The sequence below is a fragment of the Lupinus angustifolius genome, chromosome LG04, assembly GCF_001865875.1.
Source record: "Lupinus angustifolius cultivar Tanjil chromosome LG04, LupAngTanjil_v1.0, whole genome shotgun sequence".
Classification (NCBI taxonomy): Eukaryota; Viridiplantae; Streptophyta; class Magnoliopsida; order Fabales; family Fabaceae; genus Lupinus; species Lupinus angustifolius.
In genome coordinates, this window is record NC_032012.1 from 9,921,251 (window position 1) to 9,938,401 (window position 17,151).

Genomic DNA, 17,151 nt, shown 5'->3' on the forward strand with positions numbered 1-17,151 from the left:
TTTACTTGGCATTGGTCTAGTGGGGTAAGGCTTTGCTAGATCCTCGGGATGACCAAAAGGTCAAGAGTTCGATTCCTGGGAGCGACACTTGTTAGGAGGGGCAGTCATGGGCCTCGAAAAAGGATTAGTTCCTTACTCAAAAAGGTGACGGGATACTCTTGGTAGTACCAAAAAAAATAATTATCTTGTATTTAATACTTGGAACTGCATGAGGTTAATGAAACCTAATTGGGCCACCTATCAGTAATTCAGTATATTGAACCAAAATTCAAATGCTTATGCAGAATCTTCAAAAGTTTGCTAAAATGCTCAACCTTGCAAATGCTACATGAGTTTTCAGAATTACAATAACAAGTTACATGTCAATACTTCTAAGTTACATTCTTCTTCTATATGAATAGAAGTTCATCTCATTCTTGCCTTCAATAGTGCTGCCCTGACATAAACCCAATCTGCTATGTTGTTCAATAGCCTGAAATAGTTATGCCTCCAAGAATCCTTAACAAGGAGAGATAGTACCACTCCCCAAAATGCAATGATGAATCCAAGAACCATGCTAATATAAAACCATACTGATAACATGAACAATCCTGTTTCACTAGTTTCCTTCTTCTCAGGATCAGTCATAAAATCTGGTGAGTGATTTTGAGTGGCACATGGTGATAATGGTATACCACAAAGGCCAGAGTTGTTTTCATATGAAGATGAAGGGAAAGAGGGAAACTGGCCTTCATAAGGAATAGAACCTGTAAGGTTATTATTAGACACATCAAGTGCAGTGAGAAAAGACAATCTTCCTAAGGAACTAGGAATGGATCCTTGAAGTTTGTTATGAGATAGATATAGCAGTCCTATCATTTTTAGATCACCAAAGCTATCAGGAATGTTTCCAGTTAGTTCATTCTGTCCTAGATTTAAGACTTGCAAATAGGTCAGTGAACCGATGTTTTGAGGAATACTTCCTGATAATGAATTGTTGGAAAGATCAAGGTAGATCATGCTGCCATTCTTTGAGAATGTGTTAGGTGTAGAACCGGTGTATATCCGGATAGATGGGCAAGAATGTTGCACAATAAGGTAGCCCTCCAGTCTCTCTGCCCTAATACCTTGAAATTCAACTATCTGTTCAGCACTGCTGCAACTTGTCTCATGCATGTTGCGTAACAATGCAAATTGTCTCCCAGCAAAACTTACAGAACTAGTAAGGCCAGATTGATTTGAAAGTTCAGATGGGATGGTACCAATTAGTTTATTACTTGACAAATCTAACCATACGAGGCTCCTACATTTACCAAGCTCGGGTGGAATCCGACCGGTAAGTAAATTCTGACCGAGCTGGAGGATAGCGAGTTGATTTAGATTCCCTACACTAGCAGGTATCTCCCCAGTAATGTGGTTGTTTGTGAGTGACAACCAAATCATGTTGGTGCAATTACCAATTGATTGAGGAATGGAGCCTGAAATGAAATTGTTATTAAGAATCAAGTTCTCTAAGTTTCCTCTACCATGACCACATATTCCTTCTGGAATCTCTCCTGTTAGGTTGTTTGCCCATATAATCATGTCAGAAAGATTAGGCAAAGACCAAATTTGTAAGGGTATTGAGCCATTCAAATTATTGAAGCTAAAATCAATTGTTCTCAAATTCTTGCAGCTACCAAGTTCAGCAGGGATTTCTCCAGAAAGATAATTCCCAGCCAAAAGTATCTTTTCCAAGGCTGAGGGAGAATTAGCGGCATTTCGAAAACAAAACACCGAAGGGATACTGCCTGTAAAGGCATTGGAACTGAGGTCAAGAACCTGAAGCTGTGTACAATTGGCAAGAGACAAAGGAACAATCCCTGTGATATTATTGAATGGTACATAGAGATACCTAAGACTTGAAAGTTTGCTTACAACTGAGCTGAGAAAGTCTCCGAAGAGATGATTTTTCGTGAGGTTAAGACTTTCTAAAGAAGAGCAATTTCCGAATGTCAACGGCAACTCACCAGAAAGGTTGTTCTCAGATATATCAAGCACTACCAAAGAACTACAAGCAATTCCAAGTTCATCAGGTATTTATCCATAAAACTTATTATTCCCTAAAATCAGTTCCCTTAAGCTCTTCAAGCTAGAAAGGAGAACGCCGGGAATTTTTGACTTAAGTTCATTGTAGGAAAGATCTAGAGTTTCCAGAACCTGGCAGTTAATTAAGCTAGATGGAAACTCAGTTCCTGAAAGTGCATTATGAGATAAACTCAATGAAACAAGGCTCCTGCAATGGCTGAAATCAAATCTAGAGAACACACCAGAAAAGTTGTTGTAAGATAGATCCAAAAGCTTAACTGAATCACCAACAAAACCATGTGGTATCTCCCCATACAGAAGATTATAGGATATGTCAAAAGTAGTCAACTTTTTGCAAGAGACAAGAGTTTCGGTTTCAGTTTCATTGAGTTGACCTGAGATTCTGTTGTCAGAAAAATTAGCAAAAATCAAATTTTGACAGTTTCTAATAGTGTATGACAAAAGGGTAGTCTCAGAAATCTGGTTTCTAGACAAGTCAAGTTGAAGCAAAGAAGCACCAAAGCCTGTTTTTTCTGTTATGTCTGTTCCAGTTATGAGATTCTGAGATAAGTTGAGATAACTAAGATTATGACATGGAACTAGATCTAAGAATGGAAACATGCCAGAAAAGTTGTTTTTTGAAAAGTCAAGTGATTGAAGATTGCAATAAGATGAAACAGAGAAGTTGTTCCCTTTAGTGAAGTAGTTTCCATGCAATAGAATGTGTTGTAAAGTGGTTAAGGTTGTGAGTGTTGGTAAGTGAAGTTTACCAACTAAGCCAGCATTGGTGAGGTTGAGGGATGTCACATGACCAGCACGTGAGCATGTGATACCATTCCATGAACAATGAGATGAAGAGTTTGACCAGTTTGAGATGAAGTTATTAGGATCATCATAAACTTGAGTGTTCTTGAATCTCATCAATAATATAACAACTTGTTCTTCAGCAGAAGCAGCATCATATATAGTAATAATCATGAATAATAACACAAAAACCATTAGTTTTGGTAATGACATCTTGGTGTGTTTGGTGTCTATCTTTCCCTTGTTCTTCACCTCATCAAAATATAATAACTAGCTTAATCCAAAGGGTATTAGTCAACCAAACTGTACTTTGTTTCTTTTCCTTACTTACCTTGTGGTCCTTATTTTCATATGTATGGTTGGGAATGTACCTAATTGATTCCCTTCATTATGTTTTTATAAGCCAATACAATTAATATAATCAATGACCACATGGGGTGCTAATCATAATTATATACACCATCTCACCTAATTCCCATGATTATTATCTCATTTTCTCAGCATTTCTTTCGGATCTGTCTGTGAGTTGAGATTTGGAGGGGAAAATAAGAAAAATGAAACATTTAACAATCATGAAATACACTTCTGAAATGATGCCAACCTGATATATAGCACTATGATGCCAACCTGATATATAGCACTATGATGCCAACCTGAAGGCCATCAATCCTCCTTCAGTGCTACCATAAATTTGTCTTAAATATTAAATTGAATCATGATTAGCCACCGGTACTAGGATCTGATATTTTAAACTGTATCCCAAATCATGTCTCGGACAAATGAATATATGACATGTCAATTAAAAAATTACTATTCATTATTTTTTAGTCAATATCATTGATATGAGATATGGTTTGGAACACAGTCTAGGACAACGAACCTTTGTTCTTAGTCACTCACCTAGAGAGAATCCTCTAGTATCAGAGAGGGAAGTGCTATCAAAAATAAAAATAAAAACAAAGTATAACGACACCTATATTATTTTATTTATAATAAGATAACATTTTTAGCCTTAAAATTACAATCTAAAAGTCTTAAATTCTTGGTCATCATGCAAGAAAGAAAAGAAGGGAATTGAAAGAGTAAAAGAGAAGAAAATAATTGAACTTTTATTATTGGACTTCATTCTACATAAAGGCGAAATGTAAGAATTTGTACAATAAAAAAATTGGTAGTTTCTTGAAACTCAAACTACCATTTAAAGTAAACACAAGCCTAACTACCATAACCAAACTAATTAAGAGATAAACCAATAATAACCAACAATAACAAAACTTATGTGGACATATTTAACAAAAAAACATAACTTCCATATCTAGTACGAGAGAATGAGAGTTCTTATCAATGAGTTCTTATACATGTGTTTTATTTCTAGAAGGTTTACTCGATTTTGATTTTAGTTTCTAAAACTTTTTTATACCATTTTTAGTAAACTTTGTCGTCTAAAATATACCTACCTAGAATTTAATTTTCTTGCTCTAGGCTTGTTCACATTTCTAATTAAAATAGGTGGCACTATGAATGATCCTTCTTCATCAAAGCTACTAAAAGTTTGTGTTACATGTTAGTTGCAATTATCAATTTGTATTAAATAGTTTGAACTGCATGAGCTTAATGAATTCTAATTGGTCATTTATCAAATAATATAACTACTTATGCAGAATCTTCAATTTTCTGACATCAATTATGTTGCAAGGTATAAATATGATTACATTCTCAACATGGCATCACCAAGTATGTGTATTATGGTTGAAGAGTTGAAGTATATTCATGATTTTCCAAAATTATATTTTGTACTATTTATAAGTATGTAATCCTATAATCGATGTTTACTTTAAATAACATAGTTCAAATAAAGTGATGTACTGAAGTTGGAAACTTATAAACATGATGTACTTTATTAGAACTTGATTACACCTCAATATAATGAACTTGTAAGGAAACTTTAAAAATTATGGTAAAATTTTAATAAGTTAACAAAAGAATATGCTTTGATTATTTTGTCTAACAAAACAATTAATTAGCAACGCAATAATTTAATGCACCTTTCATTGATCAATAAATCATAATAGTACTTAGCATACTTTAATGTGGGAGAATGTGTTTTGTAATTTTTTTTACAAATATTCTAGGGATTAGATATTATTAAATATGTAAAAAAATTTACCAATTATAATCTCTTAATACCTTCAATTATTATTTTTTACATTTTGATGTTATCCCATGTACAAAGGGATAAAGTTGGACTTATTTATGTATTATTTTTAAAAAAATATAAAGATATCAACTCTCAATACCCATCATTTTGGTTATTAAGACCCAAATAGAGTACTGTCCCAAATTTAATAAAAAAATACTCTTTTATTTTTAAATCTCAAAATGCCTTTATTTTCCTATTCTCACTTCTCACCCCACAAATAAGAATAAAAGGGTAGGATTGTGTGATTTTTTTTACTACTGTAAATAAGGAATTAATCTTTTTATATGTATGATTTTCTCTCTAAAAAAGTGTCTACTAACTGACAAAGTGGTCAACTAATTTATCAAATTGGGTTGTCACAAATAAATATAAAATATTTTCAAATCAACAAGGACTTGTTTAATACTAGCATTTAAACTAAAAATTGATATTATAAGTTTGTTTGTTTGATTAACTAATTATTAACTAATTGATTAAACTATTGGAATAAAAGTGTTAGGATTAAATTTCCTACTCATTAGCAATATACACACAGTTCAATAATTCTTCCACGAAATAACATCAATGACACTATTGTCTTAGTTAATTTAGTAGTTTATACAATAAAGTTCTATGTCTAACAACTTTACACATTAAGATTTATAACTCACAAAATCATACATTTATTATAATATTCTATGCATGTGAAATTGAGTTAAATGCAATACCTCAAATGTACTAATCGGCAATGTCTTAGTCATATTAGTAACTTATCAAAATAACTATGTGTCTACTAACTAAGTTAACAATAAGATAAAGATATATGAACTCTTAAATATATCTCCATGTCTAGTAATCTATGGTAACAAATTTGAAAGTTATTAAGGTATTGAATTAGCTCTATGTTTGGTAGCTAATACAATAATACACATAAAATGACCACTTGATATAAATATGTGTAGCAATTATACTAAATTGATGATTTATAGAAAGTCAGAATTATAACAAGAACTTCTCCAATATTTTTGTTTACAATTTATATAAAAAGGTGATTAATAAAGTATGCATTAAGCACATAAACAATTCATAAGAATCAAAACATAATAAATTAGCATAAAACTCAATCAATATGCATATATCAAGCTTATATTACATTAAGTAAGAAAGAGGTTTAGCAATACATTATCATGGTAACGGAACACAAAGATACAAAGAAAAAAACTAAGCGTATAGGAAAAGAAATTACTTCCTCAAAAGAGCATAGATTGGCTCATCTAACATTTCCTCTTGCTACTACACCTCAATCAAAGCTAAACTACCCTAAGAACTAAGAGAAATTGAGTACTAAGTGTTCCTATTTGAACATATCCTTTACAAACTGAATTAAACTCCTTTAATAGTGTCTGAATTCGGTTCTCATGCTCAACGCAGCGCTTTGTATAGCCAAACTCGAACTTTCAGCGAACCATCTTATGTTGCGCACACATATTGGCATTGGGCATACCTCCATTTTCACTTGGATTATGTTGGTACTTAGCGTATCTGAAGCAGAATGTTTTCGCTAAAAAATTTCCAAATTACATTGGGCGCAAGAATGGCACTCAGCGCAACCAATTTTTTATATTTCGTTGATCCGACTGTTCATATCAAAGATCCACATGTTAGGAACAAGATATCCAAAATTCAATTCGACCCAACAATGAACGAAAGTGTTGTCATAATTTTACTCGAACTACTCATAGTTGAATCCTTGTTTTTGTCCAAAAACTTAGCTTTCTACAATAATTCCTCCAACTTTGGCATGTACAAAGACTCTAAATGTGATATTTGGCAATTCAATATATTTTAAGCTTTTAGGATCAATTAACCAACAAAATGAATTAAATAAAGAGTTAAAGTGTCACAAAATTGATAGTTTCAATACGATATTTTGACACTTAAGAGTGTCGCTCTCATAAATTAAACTTTTAACTTTTTCGTGTTTCTGAAAATCTAACATAATCTTATACCACTGACTGAGATTGTGTGCTAAAGAAACATGAGAAAACGAACATATTTAACACTTCATATTTAGAGAGAAATGAATTTTAATTTGTTTGCTAATATAAATTTGAATAAGAATAGAAGTTTGAATGGGTGTCAATACTTGAGTGGCATGTCTCCATAGATACGTAGTTTTTTCAAATGGTGGAAGGTGACACGTGTCAAATGAAGAGAGCAACGGTTGAAATGTAACGGTGGAGAGAGAAACGTGGCAAAAGAAGGAGGTGATAGGAACCACCAGCGGCGTTGTGAAATGTGGCTGCGAATCAACTCATATGCTTCATGCAACCGCACATTTGGCCCCAACACTATCCCCAATTATTGCATTCCCTTCCCAATTCTTCTAACTTCGACAAGTATATAATGTCTCACTAAATCTTCAGAAATATTAAAATGACAAATGTTTGATTTATATTCGACCTCAAACTTCACTTTGTATAAATACAATGAAAATTAATTTGGACAATACCAAAGGTAAAAGAAATGATATATTATATAATTTAATGATATAAAACTGCTTTAGTATATTTTAAAGTTCTTAGAAATATTCTGAAACGATTTATGCACGTGCGATGAGGTGGCAATGAGCAAAAGCATCTGGAGTTGAGGACTAAACTAGCACCCGGTGAAATGACGAAAGTACCCCTAACAAATGAGGCATTTATGTTAGCGTGACCCTCTTAACAAACTTGATGAAATATTTAATATCTATACATTATAATTCACCTATATTCTTCCTTTCTTACCAAATTTTGTTATCATTATTTAAGAATGTGAGTTATCTCTATTCCAAACATTATTTTACCAACAAGGGGAGTTGGTTTAAGAATATATTACTCAATCTATAAATATACTAAAATGTTAAGATTTTAATTTCTAAACTTATTAGAATGAATAATTATGTACCTGGAATGGATTAAACCAAAAAAGCATTATTTCCTTCATTATAAGTTTTAAAACAATAAACTATGTTGAAGTTTAATGAACTTCAAATGTGCTTTACATGTTTTTTTTAAGGAGGGTAAAGGTCATGCTTAGAAATTGTATTATTATAGATGTGAAAGTTGTACTTCCTTCGTTCTAAAATAATAGACCATTTTTTGGTGAATAACTAATATTCCCTTTAAAAGCATAAGTTATAAAAATGAGGTAAGATAGGTTAGTTCATTCGGTTCACTTATTATTATTATTATTATTTCAGGAATTATGATGGAATAAGTTTTGACACATACTAAGTTGTTAAATGTACCAATGATTATTCCTTACAACTTAATGGAGAAATAGAGATACAAATTTCATTATTAATCCTACAAAATAACAAATACTTGAATAATAAAATAAACTCAAATATTTTATTATTTCTTATTAATAACGTCTTAATATAAAAATATAACATATGACATTATTTACAATATTATTAGTTTTTTATATAAAATACGAAATTTTTATTTAATATCGAGTTGTCTATCATATCTTTAGTCATCTCTAATAAGTTTTAAATGAATAATTAAATTACAATTTTTGCACTCTTGTTTCATTTAAATCATTTCTTGATTCTAGCTAGCTTTATATTGTTAACAATAACTAATTTAAGTGACCATAATAAAATATAGTATATTAGTATTGACTTTGAATTTGAGTTTATGTATACTTATGTACCATCATTTATTTTACAAACAATTATATCTTCTAAGCACAATGGTCACAAAGAAAAAATGATACAATTTTGTTTAATCTCATACAAGATTTTCACAAAATATAAAATATTATGGAGTCACGTCCAAATAATAGAAAGATTCTTTATTATTTTTTATTCTTTACAAAATGCATCAAAAATTATAAAGAAATATTGTTTAAATACACATGAAAAGTGAATTCATAATAAAATTTTATATGCAAATTTACAAAATCAATTTATCTTATGTAATATATATTTAATTAATTAAGAGTAAATTGACTCATTCCTTTGAAGTTTAACTTAATCATACTCTTCACATTTTTTTTAAAATGTTACACTCATCTCCAATGCAAGAATAGGTAATGTAATTTATGTATAAAATTAGGGGTATTTAAGTATGTGAGAAGATTATTAATAAATGTTGAATAATGATGGATCAATAAAATCTAAATTAATAAATGTTAATTATTATGCATGACAAAATGCTATTATATTCTGAAAATAAACACACTTTTGATCAACTTGTTCTAAATTTTCAAAAACCGTTGTAATCTAATCTTAAAGTAAACGCTCTCACTTTAGATGAAGCTGCTCTTAATTTCCAAACACCTTTTATAACTAAGAGAACTACGATACCTTTGGAGATGTATGCTTTAATTCTCAATTTCTCATCCTTAAAACGTGTCTTACCTAGTTACTATCATTCCTATGTAAACAAAAAAATGGGTATGTTTTGTTTTGGATTGCTTCATACCCATGCTCCAAAATTAATCCCTAAGATATAAAAATTATTGAAGTATATTTTGTCAATATTAATACAACTTTTACCATTGAGTCTTTTTTTTAGTGCAAGTTCCACCAACTTTGAAAATTTATCCTTACATTTAACTTAACTTTCTTAAGAAATACTACTACTAGTAAAGAATATAGCATTTCTAGGTTGGTGGCTTTTATAGCATGATACTAAATCTAATGCATTCTACCTAAATTTCATCTAATAAATTTTAACGTTTATTTTTATTTTATTTTCACATAAGCAACAAGTACCAAAGGGCATTATCGTCCATGAAAGATACCCTGGTACTTGAAATCTAGCGACCACCACGTGACCAGATTCTCTCAGGTTAGTAGTTTCTTTTTGATTTTTTTTTTATTTTCTGCATGTATCCTCACACTAAAGACAATCTTGTCTGAGCTAGGAATATTCATAGATATATGAGGTTAACTTTTTCAGTGAATATTTTTCATCCACAAGACTCAAACTTGAAACTTGCTTAAGAGAATTCAAGTATGTATCACTTGAACCTCTTTATACTACTTTACAACTCATTTGTCTTCTTTTATTACTATTATTATAAATAAATTAATTAATAAAACCACTTTTATTAATAAAATATTTTATATTATATTAGTTTTTCCTTATACTAGTTTGCAATTCATTTGCCTTTTATTATTATTATTATTATTAGAACCACTGCTATTAGTAAATTAAAAGCTTTTATATTAACTTACAACTAGACTTGAATATGATTTTCATCCTCATAATTATAGCTCATTTTAATTTTAAAAAAAATAGGACTAACACTAAAAGGAGTAATAAATATAAGAGTAAAATGATAATTGAGCCTTATATTGAAATTCTATAAATATATAGAGAGAGGGTGAGAGAAAGAGAAGGTACACATGAAGTATATTGTTTTTTATTGATTGTGTTGCATCTGAATCTTGGTGAACCAATTGTATAGGACTATATATGAAAAGAGAGAGATTCACATTTTTGCGCATATATATAAAATATAATGTAAGATTCCCTCATTGGTGGAAGTAATACTTAGTCTTCATCATCATGCTTCTTTCCTCTCATTGTTCTTCTGGATAGTGCCTCTCAGGGTATGTATTTACATTTCCATAATATGCATATATATGTTTGTGTTTATTTTGATTTATTTCTTCAATCATTTATATTATATTTTGCTTTGTTTCTTCAGTGTGTGAATTGGTTAGTCCTGCAAAATATTAAGCATTGAAATCAGGTTGCTAAAACCTTCCACAATTCAAACACATATGCTCCTTTCTTCTTTAATTAAAACTTTCCCATTTATAAACATATTATGATTTTCTTGTTGGAAGAAAACTTGAAGGGAGATAGGTTCTTGTTTTGGCATGGATGCCTTCCATTCCCAAAAGAATCCATCTCTAACTTCGGTTACTAGAGAGGATCTTAACTCCTTTCTTTCAATCATATATGTATATGAACACTTACTTGATTTCCCCACACTTGGAGAAATTATTCTATTAAGAGGGAATAAATATGAATAATAATATTCTTACTATATCACTTTTTTTTCATTTTATTTTTTTGTTGCTAGCTTGATATCCTATCATATTTTTCTCCAGTTTTAATATATATCATTATGTCAATATGTGATATATTGTGTAGTTGTTGAACGTTTATTATTTTTGAGGATCTACTTTTACCGTATAACATTTTTAAGGTTATATCTCAAAACTAATTAATATGTGATATGAGATTTATTTTTCAGTATGTTCCTCTAGAGAAGTTTATTAGACGAGAGAAGGTTATTTTTGACCCATAATTAAATAATATTTTCAAAGAAGTTGAGTTAAATTATGATATTTAAGTTTCATCTCAACCAATTGACAATTACACCATCTATTTAATTGTGCCAAATAGAATGAAACTATGTGAGGACTTCACTTCAATTTTAATCACCAACAATTGGTGTTCAACCCTTATTTTAAACTGTTTAAGAAGAATTACTTTATATTAGCATTAAAATTAAAAATGATGTCTTTCTATCTATGCAACTAATCTCAATAAAATTAAAGTTTGATATTGTTTATAATATTTTTATTTTGTATGTCACTATTTCTATAATAATTTCTAAGTTGGAAGAAGTCTTTGTCTTCTCCAAATTTCCTTCCTACAATTTCGGCTGAAACCGAACTCTTAAATATGCGACAATTCCAAGAAAAATAATATACAATCTCAGATGTAATATTTACTAATTTTATCAACAAAGTATTATTTTTTTACAAAATAATAATAATATAGAATAAGACACTAGCTATGTTTAGAATATACAATTGAAAGAACGTGTCATGTTTTTTTCCCTCGTGGCTCAATATTTATTTCTAACAAAGTTAAATGTCACATGTTTTTTAACTTAAATATATCATGGCTTTGGCATTAACACACTCTTAACAATGTTTCTATATTCAATGGTGGTTAATCTAATTTAACTATGCTCTCATGTTCTCTGTTTTGTTAACATTTTTGAACAAGATTCGTTGATAACAAGAAACATAAGTCATGTTAATTTTCTTATAGAATCCATATCAATGTGTTTAGACTAATTTCATGAAAAAAAATTGATTTTTATATGAAGCTTTTGAGTTCTTATGATTAGTGATTTACACTTACAGAAACAAAGTGCATTGAAGGATCTTGCTGAATTACATAAACATTAGAAGCTATGGCCTATATTGCAGTTACCATGCCAACATCTCCAACTCCTTGTGCAACAACTATTGACATAACGAAAGAGCACAATGGTCTTCGTCGCGCGCATTCGAGCAAAGATCTATGCACTCATTCTGTTATCCGAAGATCTTATTCGGACAACCACCTATCTCGATCCATTAATCGCGTAAAGGCTTCATCGGTGCAGCCAAAATTTAAGAGGTCCATCGGGTTTTCTCCGTTCCAATTTTCGGGTTCGATTAGTAAGGACATGAATATGTTGAATATCGAGGAGAAGGGTATGCATATTGAGGAAAATATGGTGGAGAGTAATAAAGAAGAGATAAAAAATAGAGCCAATTGGGTAGAGAGGCTTATGGAAATAAAGAAACATTGGAGAAACAGGATACCAAAAGAGAGCATGGATCCAGATTTGATTTGCGAAAACAATACTTATGACGATGAATGCGATTGTGATGATGATGGTCGTGTTTGTGTGGTCGGATATGATGAAGAAGATGGGCAAGAAGTGACATATGATCGCGACTCATTCTCGAAATTTCTGGCTCAAGTTCCTTGGTCTGAAACCAAACTATACTCTCAGCTGGCTTTTCTCAGCAACATGGCTTATGTGATACCGGAAATCGAGGTAAGCACTAAGCAGCAATGTTTGGATCCATAATTGTGCAGAAAATAGTGAAAACAACATAAATGAGAATGTTTTTGCAAACCAAACATGCCCATAGTAATGAGATTTCATATATGTTTCTCATTTTCATTTTTCCATATATGAATCAAAAGATAGACACAAGCAAATGTTTGATTAATATATGAACTTCTCAAACCTGAGATTTCATGTGTTTCTTATTTCATTTTTCTAAGTACGGATCAAGAGATAAACACAAAGTCACAAACAAATAACACTTAGCTAAACAATTTTTCAGGCTAAGGACTTGAGGAGATTCTACAGCCTTCAATTTATCACATCTTCTTTAGAGAAGAAAGCTGAAGTGGCTAAGTTAAAAGCGAAACTCGATCAGGACTCCACTCGAGTACCTCTAAATGGTTCAGCAGCCTCTCAAGATGGCTCAGAGAAAAGCAAAGATAATGAACAGAAGCCTCAAATCAAGCTTGCTTATGATATTGCTGCCTCGGCCGCGTCTTATGTTCAATTACGAGCTAAGAACCTTTTGTCCCTTGCTGCTAAGCCAAAGCAGCAGAGTGACAATGAGGACTCTGATCGAAGAGGAAACTCAACAGGACAGGAGGCAGAAGGAACTTCAAGGGTTTATAATAAATCAGAGGTTGCGGCTTATGTTGCAGCGTCAACGATGACTTCGGTGGTTGCAGCCGGAGAAGAGGAAAGGCATGAAACAGCAAAAGGCCTTCAGTCACTTCATTGCTCACCATGTGAATGGTTTGTTTGTGATGATCCTAGCAATTACACTAGATGCTTTGTAATTCAGGTAACTCTTTTATTATTACTCTTCATTATCTTGAGCTGCTACATGTTCTTGAAATTTGTTTCATGTTGTAGGGGTCAGATTCTCTGGCATCTTGGCAAGCAAACCTCTTCTTTGAACCAACTGAATTTGAGGTAAGAATATATCTTGTTTTATGGAAAGATATTGATGTGAAGTTACAAGTATAAAAATATGATTTTGCAAGGAAAAACATAGAAGCAAAGTCATGATCTTTTCTTCTCTTATAGGACACAAATGTACTTGTTCACAGAGGAATCTATGAAGCTGCAAAAGGAATATATGAGCAATTCATGCCAGAAATAATGGACCATTTGAAAAGACATGGAGAACGTGCAAAGCTTCAATTCACTGGCCACTCTCTTGGTGGAAGTCTCTCTCTTTTGATTCATTTGATGCTATTGACTAGGAAGGTTGTCAATTCCTCAACCCTTAGGCCAGTTGTCACTTTCGGCTCGCCATTTGTATTCTGCGGCGGCCAAAGAATTCTGGATGAGCTTGGCCTTGATGAGAGCCATATCCATTGTGTGATGATGCATAGAGATATTGTTCCCAGAGCCTTCTCCTGCAATTACCCGAACCATGTTGCTGTCGTCCTGAAGCGCTTAAACAGCTCATTTCGGTCGCATCCTTGCCTGATGAAACATGTAAGTATCATCATTCTACAGCTTTGTTTCGTACAATTAGCTGATAAACTTATAATCTAGCTAAAAGCTTATAAGCTCGTTTCGATCAAACCCCGATTCTTATCTGATGAAACATGTAAGTATCCTCATTTTACGGCTTTGTTTGGTACAACTAGCTTATAAACTTATAATCTAGCTTAAAGTGTATAAACTACTTTCGATCAAACCCCGATCCTTATCTGATGAAACATGTAAACAAGCAACATCACTCAATCAATTCAGATTAATATTGAATATGAATTATGAAAATCTATTGCTAGATGAAGTTGAGCATTTACTTTGTTTGGATTATTTTCAGAAGCTATTGTACACACCACTGGGTAAAACATTCATTCTCCAACCAGATGAAAAAACATCTCCACCACATCCTTTACTACCTTCAGGAAGTGGCTTCTATGTCCTAGACAATACAAAATGTGGATACTCTTCAAATGTTATTAGAACTTTCTTAAACCAACCACACCCTATTGAAACACTTAGTGACCCTACAGCATATGGTTCAGAAGGTACAATTCTTAGAGACCATGATTCCAGCAACTACCTTAAAGCTGTTAATGAGGTCTTGAAACAACATTCTAAGATCATTGTTCATACAATGAGGGAGCAAAGGATTGAATCATTGTGGCCATTGTTGATTTCAACATCTCCACAGTTATGGAGCCATGAGCAGAACTTGGACAAATGCACCATCATGACAAAGGAGATAGCAGGGGTCTAAATATATGAACAAGAGATCAACTGTTACAAAGGATGTTTCGTTCTCAGTCCCCGAAAATCAGATATTGTCACATATGAAGTAACATTTTTATATTATTACAATCTGATTAGTTTGGGATAGAGAATTCGACAACACCCTTAGAAACTTGTGATCTTTATCCCTAAATATATAGCCTTCTATTTGTTCCTGTGAAGCTTAATTATACACACCTTGATGAGATTAAATCAAGGAATTAATAAGGGTAGCTTTATCATTTTATGTAAATTCTTAAATATCTAACTAGTGTATGTATATGCAAATCCATTTTAGACTAGCATTGTGCAAAAAAAAAGTCAATAATTCCAATACAAAGTTGAATAATAAATTTTTATTGATTTTTGATGTGGCGTGTTAACATTGGATTACATGCAAAACATTGGAACAACTATCTGAAAACATAGTGTGATGTGCTCTTTTATTATTAAAACAGAATCTTACTCCACCAAATAATATAAAGGTTTTGATTATTGTTGTTGTATATAAGTTTCAATATCGTTAGGAACTTAGCATAATAGATCTTCTCCTGATTAAGACTTAGGGCAAAACACATATTTAAGGGTCTGGATTTTAATTTTTTAAAAATTCAATTTTGAATAAAAAGAATTGTGAAATTGTTTCTCGTATCTTTTTCGGTAGTGTCTTAGATCACCCACAATGATTGTTTTTAAGGTTGTTGTTAACAGGATAAAAACATTTTTATTTTGTTTTTTACTATGTTATTCTTATTCCTTGTGTTTTGTTTTTAAATAATAAGAAAACTGATTAAATAAAAACAGTTCTTGTTGAGGAGAGGAGAGCAATGAAAATACACAATCCATGAATAAATACAAACACAAGCATATTTAAAAACATTAAAAATTCAAAATCATTACAAAAATTAACATTTTGCAGAAATGAAAATTAAAAAAATCGAAGAACCCAACTTGTCTTCCTTGAAAGAAAGTTTCACCTATTGCATGTATTTCAACAACAAAATTTTATAAGAGTATGGGGTAACTTGTAAGACCCAAGTAAGAAATAATAAGAGGTTTGTCGTTATTAAAAAAGAAATAGTTATTTATAGGAAGTTATAATAAATTATAAAATAATATATGAGAGTGAAATAAAAATAAATATATTATTATGCTCTTACCCACTTCTTCTCCACTAAACTTACAGTTGTTGTTGGTGAATGGGAATGAGGAGTACTGTGAAGAATTGATAAAGAACAAGATGTGAGAAAGGATTAAAAGTTAAATGTTTAGAAATTTAAAATCCTAATCTTATCCTAATCCATTTGACACATGCACAGAAATGTTACTTTTGTTATTGTTGCATGAAAATGCTTTTCAAATCACTTTCTTTTTTTTATTTAATGGGAAATTATACAAGTATTTAAAGAAGTTAGAAGCATGGCTAAATAAAGAAAACCAAGTTCTAAGTAATTTATTTATAATAGAATTTGATCGATACTATATTTGCTCAAATAAAATATAATACGAGTAGATACTCATTTAGGTTATTTATAGTTTTTTATGCATATCAAGTTTATTCCCAATAAATTTAAATTCGCCTAATCTTCATACAAGTTGTAAGATTAATTTAAAATCTTGATACGTAATTTCAAACTCATTCCTTAATTCGCTCGATCTTACATTATCACAATTTGTCTAATGCCTATTTTATTTAAAATTTGTTATAAAAATAATATAATTAAATTTTTTTGATATACAAAAATTCACATAATAAACAAACTTTACAATTTGGTGCAAAAATTTCTCCCGCTCCAAGTTTTAAAACTATTTTTAATATTATACTCCTCATTTTGGAATCCTAAACCATAAATCTCTATCCCAAATTCGCCTGATCTTCACACAAGTTGTAAGATTAATTTCAAATCTTGAAACGTAATTTCAAACTCATTCCTTAATCGAATTACCTCCAAAAAAAATTGGAACCCTAAAACAAATGAATTAATATATTTTTACATTCATAACTAGCATATAATAAATAT

General features: G+C 31.0%; 1 protein-coding gene and 1 pseudogene across 1 annotated transcript; one reads left to right on the plus strand and one right to left on the minus strand.

Annotated features, from left to right (window-relative positions):
- LOC109344831 lies at positions 370-3,056 on the minus strand (annotated as a pseudogene).
- On the plus strand, positions 10,424-15,432 carry LOC109345720. The gene is made up of 7 exons (XM_019584890.1): positions 10,424-10,640; positions 12,198-12,883; positions 13,179-13,700; positions 13,772-13,831; positions 13,946-14,362; positions 14,700-15,119; positions 15,284-15,432. The coding sequence occupies exons 2-6, from the start codon at positions 12,248-12,250 to the stop codon at positions 15,117-15,119; spliced, it is 2,055 nt and encodes a 684-aa protein (XP_019440435.1). The 5' UTR covers positions 10,424-10,640; positions 12,198-12,247; the 3' UTR covers positions 15,284-15,432.